Source organism: Triticum dicoccoides, chromosome 3A (genome assembly GCF_002162155.2).
Source record: "Triticum dicoccoides isolate Atlit2015 ecotype Zavitan chromosome 3A, WEW_v2.0, whole genome shotgun sequence".
In the NCBI taxonomy this organism is placed as follows: Eukaryota; Viridiplantae; Streptophyta; class Magnoliopsida; order Poales; family Poaceae; genus Triticum; species Triticum dicoccoides.
In genome coordinates, this window is record NC_041384.1 from 123,572,451 (window position 1) to 123,584,529 (window position 12,079).

The window sequence follows — 12,079 nt, forward strand, 5'->3', positions numbered from 1 at the left end:
AAAGAAGGACATGGCTAGGCTTTCACTAAAGAACGCCAACAACCACAGCACGCGAACCACCAACCGCCGGTAACGCCATCCAACACATATGAGGAAAAAAGATAACGCATCCAATCTTAGTGTATCAACTAATGCAAAAAAAAAGTAATCGCATCAAATCCTCCGCACGATCCGAGCCTCCCAACCAAGTCCCGGCCTCTGAATGACTGATGATACTGCAGAAGAGGCCGCAGAATTTTACCATGCGCTGCTGGTACCCAATGTACCCGGCGTCGGCGCTGCCGGGGTACCCGCCGATCCCGGCGCTCCGGCCTCCGATCGGGCCGTAGTAGAACACCGGCGCGTCCGCCGACAGGCCCTTCCTGGGCGTGGCGGCCGCGGAGGACGGGACGAACTCCTTGGCGGCCGGGTTCAGCTTGGAGAGCAGGTCCACCAGCTTCTGCACGTCCTTGCGGTACTCCGCCTCCTTGGCCGCCGCGGAAGCCGCCGCCTGCGCGGAAGCCGCGGGCGCGCCCTCCGCCACCGCCGCCATCCGCGCGGTCGCCTCGACACTCGACGCACCACCAGACGCCGACGGCGAGGCCTCCAGCCCTGGTCGAACTCGAATCGCGGGGGCGCGGACAGGGAAGACTGGTTGGTGGGATTCTACAGAGGCGAGGCGGAGGCCATGTCTGGTGGCTCTGTAGTCCGCACTTCGGGGGGGAGGTGGGAAGGTTCGCGTGCGATGCGATGCGATGCGGTGCCTGGCGCTCGTGCTCCTCGCTAATGGCGTCGATTAGTCGCGGGTGGGTTTTGCTTTTACGGGGGTTTTGGCCATTTGCGGCGTGGAGAAAATATGCCGAGAACCGGGGAGAAAAGGACGGCTGCGAGGGGGGCTGGCTTCTGCGTGGACGCGGTCTACGCCATTAGATCTGTATATGCGCCGGTGCATTTGGATTTTAATGTTGATTGCGGGTTTAATGTCGACGGTTACTCTTGGCCGCAAAGCGCGCGGAATTACTCGTCGCTCAAATGGATGTAAGTGCATATTTCATGAACTATGCTTTGTTTAAACATTCACCGGTGCGAGTTATCTTTGTTAGAGTTTGTACAGCGGGTGATACGGAGATCGTTTCTTACGTATTCCACAGCTATATAAACGATGATATATGATGGAGGGTGTTATCTTTAGTATTCAATGAGATAAGTTCTGAAAATTATGTGATGGTAATTATAATTAAACTACAAAACATGTGAGTAACATACTGTAAGACAACTCATATAATAAATAGAGACAAATGTCTTATCTTTATCCTTAAGAGATTATCTCTTAGCTAAGAGAAAGTAAGCAACTCACCAGTTATCCTATAAGCCGCTAAGACATTAATATGGACAATATTTGGAGAGAGGGAAATTGACCAGAATATTAATTAACTCCTTTTTTAGGCACGAATTGATGCGTGTTAACTCTCCCTTAAACATGCAATTATGAGGCATTTAAGAAGGGTCAAACCTACTTTATGGGCCACCTTTTTTTTGAGAAGAACTTTATGGGCCACCTGATCTGGTTGTATAGGATGGTTGATATGAGTGAGGATATCAACGAAAATGCTAAACGGAGGCCAAGCTCCATCAAGCTCTTTATTTAAAAAAAATGAAAATCATATTGTTGAAGTTTCAAAAAAAATATAAAAAAACACACACGTTCATACGGATGTATACTACATATGTGTAAAATTTGAAGATGGTACACACTATGGTGAGAGCTAAAAAAGACAAAACCATGATTTTGAAAATGATGAACAATATGTACATTATTTACTATTAAAAATGTACGAGTTTTTTCTTTTTTGTGTAGCTCTGACCATAATGTAGTTCAACGTCAAAATCTATACACATGTAAAACACATCCGTATAAACATGTATGCTTTTTCCCAGAATTTTTCGGAACTTCAAAATGTGATTTCTGAATTTTTCAAAAAATCGAGCTCCATGTAGCTTGTCCACCAAAATGCCCTACTCGAATATCAACTACTTCTTACTATACTATAATAAAAACCTAAAAAAGAAGTATATTGTGAAGCATTGTTTATGAAAAAACTAAAATTCATGAGTGCGAATAGTCGAAGTTAGACGAATTTGACCACACACTTTGTAAAACAGACATTTCCGCATTTCGGGATAAGGGAGTACTAACATTGAACGTTCTCTTCGTGGATGCGGAGTAAAATGTCAAATGATGTCAAAGATCATTTGGCATATGTCCGCATCGGTAATGGAGGGTCTTTGCTTAAACCAGCAACCTTTACCAAACTTTTTCCTTAATAAAGGTTGATACGCCCCAAAGTTGCGGCTATTCAATGGGACCGGTCTATGAACTAGGCTTAGGCGGTTAAGGTGCCGATTCTAGCCTATGCGGTCGCTCTTTATAGCCGGAGGTTGTTTAGCTCACTGCACCACAAGTATCTGTAAGTTTGATCGTCAAACTTTCCAATGCTTTAATCGTTATTATGTGTTGCATAATTTTGTTTTTCTTAAGAACTGCTATTGACGATCCTAGTCGCAGTCTGGTCTTCAGTCTTGCGCTAGAGATTATTAAGGTCTAAAACCACGCGCGTTTGTTAAACACAGGCTGAGAAAGGTGCTTTGTCCGTCTTGATTAGCAGCTGGCGAGCCGAGCTTATGTGATTGCTAAAGCAAACTAACTAAAATTGCAGCTGCACTTTTTCAAACTTTTTATGCCAGAACTTTGACAGGAATTTGGTGCTGGTTTATTGATATTAATAATAACTAGGAGTACAAGTTTCAGTGTACTGGAAGGCGCGCGCACACGGAATATGTGGCTGCGACCAGACGCTCACCAAACATGGCTTCAGACTGGCGTGCTTTGAGTTGCTACTTCTTTATCATTTCCCGGCAAGAACGTGAGCGCCTCGTGATGGTAAAAAAAAAAAACGTGAGCCCCTGATTATTACGGAGGCTTTGGGTTACCCAACTGGAGCTATTAGTACATCACATCGAAACCAAGCCGAGCCAAGGCATGAAAAAACAGATGAAACTCAAATCTGATGTGCGCACACAAGCAACCACATTCAGGTTATTCGCTCAAAAAGAAGAAAGAGAGAGTGGCCCTAACTGCCTGATGTGAAGTACACGCGTGAGCGACCATATTGGTTATACATCTAACAATAATGACCCAATTTTATACTAACTTTGTACTAAAGTTAGCACAAAGTTAAGTCATCTATTTTGGAACGGAGGGAGTAGCTATGTAGTGCTATGATGTACTAGTCAGCGCTATCAGTTTAAACTTGAGTATTCCCACGTATCTCTAGTAGTTATACAGTAATAGTACAACATAAGAGATGGGCTAAATATATAAAGCCTTTCCAATCAATAAAGTTGGATGGGCTAGACTTGCATTTTGTGTCTTCACAGGAGAACCCAAGAACTGGTGTTCGGGGGAAGTTTGAAGCGGTCATGGTGGATCGAGTCATCGCTCTTTCGGTGCATCCCGACTGAGAAAACAATCGTCTTGCAAACATATACAGACCAGGGAGTCGCATTTCGGATGTTAATTAGGGCAATTTCGTGGACATGTGGTTTGCTTTGTTGATCAAATGCCTAACCCCCGGTCTAAGAACATGTTTCCATCTTCTCCTTTTTCCCATTCCACCGTTAACAAACGCGTGAGACGAGACGACTCCGCGATCCACATTTATAGTAGCAAAAAAAGTGTGGAAGAAAAATGGAAGAAGGGAAATTTGAAGGAAAAGAAGGCAACAACTTTGAGTGTGAAGCATCTATCTAATCCCGTCCATGGCACGCATCATGCAAGCCAGGCGCGCAACAAGAGAGGAGCGCTCCACAAGCTTTCCGTTTCGTGAACCAGCAGGCGCAGATGGGCAGATGGAGGGCCATGCCAAAGCAGAAAGTTGACGTTCATATACGTGTGTTCTTCATTGAACTGTTTTTTTCCTCGAGCAGTTTATGGAAATGCTTGGACCGTTTGTTTGTGTATGTAGGACGCAACGTGGCCATGTGCGAGTTGCCTTGGTTTCGAAGCCCCTGTGGTGGAAAGTTTTAAGAACGAACTGCATCGAAGTCCCTATTGTACACATTGTTATGGCACATTGACTAGGATGCAAGACCTCGGCGTCCTGGGATTTTCGGTGGTGTACAAGAGTAAGCCGCTGATCAGGTCAGGACATGCCCTGTTGTTTTCGGTGATTTGCATGGGCCACGGGAAGTACTGATTGCACTTGGTGTGGTACCATTGGATAAAACGGCTTCAAACCACTGTGGTACTCGTAGTACAACTGGACATCAATGGGTTACTGGTACAGTGGTACTAGCACCACTGTTCTGGTACTCGTACATTTTTCGGCTTGACCGAACCTCATAACTGCATCGCGACGAAGGATTAGTCACCAACTGCTTGCTCTCTTCTGCAAGCAACTGAGTTGCTAAAAGTCCCATAGAAAAATACTGTACAGAGTTGCTAAAAGTCATGGCTTCATGGGCCTGGTTGACCAATAGAGAGAATCTAAATGGCATTCAGTACTTAAAGATTTTTATCAGCATCACTTTGCTTTCTAGTAGTAGTTAGCTTGCACCAGCGCAATTGGTGCTTGTTGTCGTGAAAGCAGTGGCTCACAGCCTGTGCTTGGGAGGGGAATAAATTCCTTCACAGTATCACCATCATTGATCGATATGGAGGGGCATGTCGTGATAAGCTTGGCAGAAAAAGGCAGACACAAACAGCCTCATGCTCATGGGTTGACAATTGCTTTTGGCGATCAGAAGATTTGGAAAAAGAACCTGACACAGTATATGATTTAGGCTAGTTGGACGAGATGGATGGTGAACCATACAATAGCAATCATGTGTTGTGTCCTGGCCTTGTGCTAACATCGTGGAGCAACCAAAAAGAAGCAAGGCCAAGTAACTCATGGTCCAGCACAGAACAGCAGTAAAACATCGGCCACACTACAAGAGTACAGATCCAATGACGGCTATTCGGCAAATTTGCGCCAAAGGTACCATCCAACATAACCGTTTTACAATAAGTTTCACGTTTCATCTTTACAAGCTTAAGCTTCAGCACGAACACTTGCACTGGCGACCCCCATGTCGCCGACATCCACCCCTTCTGCGGGCTAGGTTAGCATGTATGCATGACTGGTGCGTCTGTATTGTTAGGGTTGCAACACAGCTCTGTTAATCAGAACAGGGTGTACATGGAGTATGAAAGGTCAACCTGTGCACTGTTCAGGCCTGGATCTGCGCTTCCATTGGTCCAGTTTTGGTAGAATGTATCATACCCACCAGGGGCCATGTAGCTATTGGCACCTCCATTCCAATATTCAGGCATCTGATTTGGTATATTGCTTACGGACGGAAAAGTGCAGCAGCATCTCATGGGGTTTTGATCCCCACCCATGGGCTGGGGCAAGCCACCAGGGTATGGAGGTAACTGACAGTGATTTGATGCACCGAAACTGGGGCCATGAGTCTGTGTGGGTCTCCATATGGTATCAGTGGAGCTGAGTGTGGAAGATATGCTCACACTACTACTTTGTTTGTGGTCTCCATCATCTTCCAGGCACTCTGAGACCCAGCTAATGATGTCTGGTTGGTCTGTAACAGAGCATGAATCTTGTGCCGGGGCATCGGATGTAGAGCGCAGTGCAGAGCAAGTTGAGGAGCTCATTGATACAGACTTGCCTGAATCAGAAGACTTGTGAAGCTTGCTGAATCCAGGTGGGCAAACTAGTCTCTTTCTTCCTTGACTATCCCTGGCCAATATATCACTGACTGGTCTTGGTAGCCGAATCTTTTCTGCATGCTCAGATGGAATTTTAGCTCCTAACAAGGTCATTTCCCCATTGCACAAGCTGTGATCCCCTCCCTGTGGTGAAGGTTGATGTTTGCCATCAGTGCACACAACTTGATTGCCGAGAATGCTACCACTTGCTACAGCTTTATTTGAAAGAGCTGCCTTTTGTTGATGCAAGATCTGAGATTCATTTTCAGATGCCAACTTTCTGTGCAAATTTGAAAGCTTATCTGGCGCAGCTGATGTCTGTGACACACTATTAGAACTTGAAAGATTACGGAGCACAGTAGGAATGACGCTCGAACTCTCCAATGCAGTTGCACTGGCTGATACAGTGCTCACCATAGCCTGCATGTGCTTTTCTTGGACTGGATTATCCCTGGTATCTGAGCATGCATTCTTCTCCTCTGCTATAACATGAGGTTTAACAACTGCTGAGGAAAGCTGGCTAGTTAACCTATGGGAAGGTTCCTCTGGTCTCTGGGAAACTCCCTTTACAGCCTGGTATCTGGGAATTGCAGTTCTGTCATTGCCTTCATCTTTTGGCAAACCAAGTCTCTTGGAATTTGAAATCCAAGTAACTCCTGTAGCTTTAGGCCTTGTATCAGTAGATGATGTCAAACTAACTACTTGTCCTGCAGTTTTAGACCTTGCATCAGTAGATGATATCGAACTAACTACTTGTCCTGCAGCTTTAGACCTTGTATCAGTAGATGTCCAACTAACTACTTGTCCTGCAGCTTTAGGCCTTGTATCAGTAGATGATATCGAACTAACTACTTGTCCTGCAGCTTTAGACCTTGTATCAGTAGATGATGTCCAACTGCATGCTTGTCCTGCAGCTTTAGACCTTGTATCAGTAGATAATACCGAACTAACTACTTGTCCTGCAGCTTTAGACCTTGTAACAGTAGATGATATTGAACTGCATGCTTGTCCTGCAGCTTTAGATGATATCCAGTTACCTACTTGTCCTGTAACTTTAGACCTTGTATCAGTAGATGTCAACTCCCTGGTAAGCACAGTCAAGCGGCGAGCTGGTCCGCTAGATCCTTGTGAAACTATATTAGCATACTGTGGTTTCCTCCATGAAGTTTCAACTGTCCCATTTACTTCTGAGGCCACTTTCTTGGAATCTGAAATTCCATTTCCCAAATGCACAGATGTATTGGATTTGTCATCGCTAGAAGCCAACTGGTCCTTTGGTCTAAGTGGTGGTAATTCTTGAGATTTGGAGGCAACCTGTTTTTGCTGACCAAGTACGCCCTCATGATTACTCTGCTGATGAAGAGCTGTATTTACAATGGATGCCGGCTTGCCTGAATCCCTGTCAAAGGATCAAAGATGACCATCAGTAGAAGATACAACAGCGGGATCAGGAACCAGCAAACAAAATAATTACCGTGGAATTGCTGCTGGCAGGGTACCAGGGTTATTATTGCAAACTCTGGGTACTACTACATCATTGATGCAAATCTTCAAATGCAGGAAACACAATCAGTACAACGATGATGTCAACAATCAGCACATACCAAGCCAATATTTTCCATCACAGAAAAAATACAGATAATGGCATTGACAAGCATATCCCCATGAAACATTAGCTCAGATTGAAATATTTTCTTATCTTACTTTATCTTTGGAATTCCCACTACACATGGTAGTTCTTGAATTGCAGCCACCTGGAGAAGGTAAAGTAACTCCTGAACGCTGCTGGGGGCCCTTCATATTCATTCCCAGAAAATGCTGAATCCTTATCTCAGAAAAGAAAAGAAAAGAAATATCTGAACCTCCTGCTTTTGATAATATATATAATATTTAAGGAGTGTAAGTAAGCTACCAGTTTTTCTTTGACAGAACATTATAACCTTAAAACCTATAGATGGTCCAAGAGAAAATATGATAACACTGATGATCAATAACAAGCTAAGAACAAAAGAAGATATAGCCACAGACTAATTGAATGATACCAATTTTAGAAAAAGTTGTTATCATGACTGATACTAAGAAACCTGCTAGCAACTAAACATCAAACCATGGATAAGACGAGTATGGTCTTGGTACAGGTTGCCAAAGCTGCGGTTGCAACCAAAATAAAAAAAGGTTGGCACATAGAGTATGAGCGTAGTACAACTTTGCGAAAGTTGCAAGTGAATATTTAGCCAAACAAAGCTTTCACCGTAAACGCCAACAATAAAACAAGATTAATGAATGCTAAATTAAATTCCACGTGCGAATTTTAAAAGGCTAGTAGCAATTTATACCTTGCGCAAAACACACCAACATCATCTTTGGTACAAACATCTTCTGGTAGGGCTTTCTGGTGCACATATGAACAATTTGGCTTTTGGCAAACCTGAGGTAAGACATGGGAAATTTTAGCAATAAATGGAAGGAGTCAGTAGTTGGAGGCAAGTGAAGGTTTATATGTAACACACACCTTATTGCTTAGCCATATATGACAATATCTTGTAACGCCAAAGGTTGCCCTGCACGGGGAACAGATAAAACATAAGGCATAAACTTCGTAGAGCATGAGATGGATGGTGTTTTATATTAAACCTATGTAGTTAGTGACAGAAATTACTTTAAAGGTCTGCCATCCAAGATGAAACCATTAACCGCCTCTATGCACAGTACAGCTTCTTCTTCTCTCGAATATGTGACATATCTGCAGGAAGACATGCAGAGAATTACGCAAAAGCTAGAAAACAACAATTATCAACTGAAAAAGTGTACTCCCTTTGATCCAAGTTAATTGTCGCAGCTTTAGTACAATTTTGACAATTAATTTGGATCGGAGTAACAATTTTTTCTGAATATTTTGAAAGAAAGAACATATTGACTGAAATATAAGAGAAAACATTCAGCTCCTTATTTGGGTGGGGTGAGGTTACATTGGTGGTATGTATCTATTCGGAATGACCATTAAAATAGGGTAACCATACTTACAATGTGTGATCTTATGTCACTAGGTGGGAGAATGTATATTATCCAAAAAAGAGGTGGCAGAATGTGGGTTGGGTTAAATTATATGAAGTTGAATATGTTAGGCATGCTTCACCTTTTCTAAAATGTGTGAGCGGCTTTTAGTGGCTGATATCTATCTAGATCTGATCCCATAGCCAATAATATTATCTATTTATTGAGTGGTTCTTGTTTGACTGACTTGTTCCCAGTGTTAAAGCGATATAATTTTCAATTGCAATTTCTACTTAACCAAAAAACTTACACACGGCCAGAGTCAGGAATCTGTTGGTTAGCTCCAATGTTGTCGATAATGATGTTCTCTATTTTTCCATATTGTCCAAGAAAATTCTTTTGCCTTAGAATCTGCATGAACAGTGAACAGTTAGTTTTTTTTCCATATTCACTACAATAGATGTTTAATTATAAGCTAAGGTACTAAACAATCACACTTTTACAGCACAAACACATATTTACCTTTTCACTGGCAAACTCAGAAGGCATCCCGATAATGTACACAAGCTTCCTCTGAATCACACGAACATTATCTGGATGATCTATTGGTTCTTCTGCCACTCTCAACTGATTCGTTGCCGATTTCTGCTTTTGAAGCTTCATTTGTTCATGTTGCAAATTTGATTTGTCAGCACAAAGTTCCTTTAGTCTGCAATTGTAAAACAGAAGACTAAGTCAGGCAACAATTGCCGCATTATATTGTGATAAAAAGAAGTCCCCTAAACTGGAACCTTGAGAAATATAAGGACGACAAAGGGAGAACCATAAGGGAAAATATTGAATACAATATAATAGGAGATTGTAGTGATAAAGTCATAAAACACATGCATTTGGTTGCTGATGCTAGTCCCCAAAATCCTATCCTTGTTGTAGATAGAACGGCATCCAGGGCACCTCCCGCCACACTCGTCCTTCTGGTCCATTTCCATTATATGATGCCAGCACCAAAGACATATCTACCAAAAATATAGATTATAAATATGTGTATTCCATTGATACACAAGTCCACAAGAAGATGCACCATTTGAGTTGTTCATCATGTGCCTATTGTATGAAATGAACAAGAAGTACAACAAAAGCATACAGCAAGACAAAGAAGTAGCAGAGCAAGCATTTAATTTGCAGAAGTATATAGATGAAATGATTGCATGAAAACTTGTTGCATTGTACAGTAGCATTAGCTGGCATCAAATAGCAGACATAGCTCATATATTACATGTCGCAGGCAGTATTCATCTCTTGGCAGTTAGTAAGGACAGTTAGCTTAAACAGACTGGAAAAACCTTTCAATGCGTTAGTTGATAATAGTCATGTTACTAGTATAATTATTAAATTCCTGAAAACTGTGGTAGTACATTTAGTAAGTGATAAACAATGAGTTCTGTTGGCCTTTCATTCAAAAACAGTCCTTAACACACTTGAAGGAGATGCCGTCACAGATACTTTTGCTCAAACTTCAACATAATGAATATGAACAGAATAATATTGAAGCAAATGAGAGCAAGAAATATAAGTAGTACACTAGAATCAGATGAAATCAAACACTGAAACATGATTTCCAAGCAATGGATTTTTTTACCTCATATCCGCATTTACAAGGTTTCAGCTGTTTATCTGTCAAATCCATGGTCTCCATGCAAAGTGGACATTTGTCTTTAGCTTGGGTACTCATGGTAGCTCAAGCCAGTACTTAAAGCAACAGGAGAACTGAAATAGGGAAAATAACTTCATTATCAATTTAAACTAACAATATCCAAAAATATTGTAATATGCATTAGAAGTGTTGTTAAAAGAATTGTCAAGAGTGGCACACGGCACACACTCATGTTCTGATTTCTAAACTCCTGAGGCCCAAAATTAAGGTCAATCAAGTTACATAATCATCATGCATCTTGAAACCAAGCATGCACCGCATGTGTTGGCAATGAGAATTCAACCATGAGCTTGCAAATTACTTCACATTCCCTCTACGGTTCATCAGATTTCCTGACCACCGCATTACCGAGAAGCCTGCTGACAATCACATCAACAAGCTAATCCAATCACAACAAATTGGGGGTCCAAATGCAAATCCCACACTCCTCGAGGTGCATGCAGAGAAATCACACCTAAATCAGAATTCTAGAGTCTAATAGCCTCTTAACCACACACAATGCAGGTTCGAAAATTAAAGGAGGGGCCCATCTAAATACGATATTAAGCAAAGTCGCTATCATTCCGTACGGAAACCCTAGGGTCAAAGGGGATTGCACGGACTCATCATTGATCATACCCCTAAAACCCCAACACGAGAACGCTAAAACTGCAAAAGGCTGAAGAAAAAATTCTGGGAGAAATCAAACTGCGGGCACAGCAAATCCATGTAGGATTAACTTCAAAACAGGTAAACCCGCAGCAGTTTTTCGACTAGAGGCGAGCCCCGACAGTACCCCCAAAAGGTCAGACTGACAACCGCCCAAAACCGCCGATGAAAACATGCCACATTTCGTCGCGATCGGAAACCCGCCGCCACCGCCCCAATCGGCCGCTTCCCCCAGTCAACCTAACCGAAATCGCCGAAAAATCCCACAACATTCGACCAAAACCTTCCCCAAACCCAAAGCCCTAATAAATTCCCCACCGGACGCGCTCGGAAACACTAGCCCCCGGCGCTCGGAAGCGGCCAAACAGGCCGAAATACAGCGCCAAATCAACCCGAAAACCCCGCGCCGAAAACCCCCACATTGCGACTGACCGAAGCCCTAGCTGGAGGAACTGAAGCATCGAGCGGGGGTCGCGATCGGAGATGGGGGGCGGCCGGAGCACTCACGGCGGGGGTGATCGGAGCCGCGGGGCCGCCTCGGTCGCAGGCCCGCTCTTCGTTCCCACCTTCGCCGTCTGCCGCTCTGCACCTTCGCCTCCCTCTGCTCCCCCTCTCTGCTGCGCCTGAAAGACGAGGAGCTTTGGCTTGTTTTTTTCTCCGGGGGAAAGAAGGGTGGGGGGCGCGGCGCTGCTGGCGAAGTCTGGAAGGGGACCGAGTCTTATTTTTTTCTCTCCCCCGTCCGTCCAGATAGCCGCGGAGTCCTTAATTAGTGAACGTAGACCTACCCGCAGCGTAAGATACGCGCCGGGACGCGTCACGCCGACACGTGGGGCCGCCCCATACGTAGGGGCCAGTCACCGTCGCCCGGGTGGGCTTCGCCACGTCCAACGTGGCTGACGCGGCCGGTCAGGGCTTTCTTGCTCCCTCATCCCTGACCCCTGACGCGGCCGTACGCTTGGGCGATGCCCGTTCCCATC

At 43.9% G+C, this 12,079-nt stretch overlaps 2 protein-coding genes across 4 annotated transcripts in view; both read right to left on the minus strand.

Moving 5' to 3' along the window:
- LOC119267522 (polyadenylate-binding protein-interacting protein 11-like) overlaps positions 1 to 805 on the minus strand; it is a 4,640-nt gene extending 3,835 nt beyond the window's left edge. Inside the window, exon 1 of one of the 2 annotated variants that reach the window (XM_037548912.1) lies at positions 242 to 805. In XM_037548912.1, coding sequence (XP_037404809.1) covers positions 242 to 532 — 291 coding nt within the window. In that variant the 5' untranslated portion in view covers positions 533 to 805. The remainder of the gene's footprint in view (positions 1 to 241) is intronic. The other variant, XM_037548913.1, reaches the window with a different exon arrangement.
- A 4,061-nt stretch (positions 806 to 4,866) lies between these two features.
- On the minus strand, positions 4,867 to 11,822 carry LOC119267523 (serine-rich adhesin for platelets-like). Of its 2 annotated transcripts, XM_037548914.1 has the most exons (11): positions 11,610 to 11,821; positions 10,380 to 10,507; positions 9,629 to 9,756; positions 9,263 to 9,449; positions 9,051 to 9,151; positions 8,406 to 8,489; positions 8,259 to 8,307; positions 8,083 to 8,174; positions 7,451 to 7,571; positions 7,221 to 7,294; positions 4,867 to 7,145 (listed from the first exon to the last, which is right to left on the minus strand). In XM_037548914.1, the coding sequence occupies exons 2-11, from the start codon at positions 10,470 to 10,472 to the stop codon at positions 5,204 to 5,206; spliced, it is 2,871 nt and encodes a 956-aa protein (XP_037404811.1). In that variant the 5' UTR covers positions 10,473 to 10,507; positions 11,610 to 11,821; the 3' UTR covers positions 4,867 to 5,203. The 2 variants fall into 2 exon arrangements, with proteins under 2 accessions (XP_037404811.1, XP_037404812.1); XM_037548915.1 differs by lacking the exon at positions 9,629 to 9,756 and having other exon boundaries at positions 11,610 to 11,822.
- Positions 11,823 to 12,079: the final 257 nt, after the last annotated feature.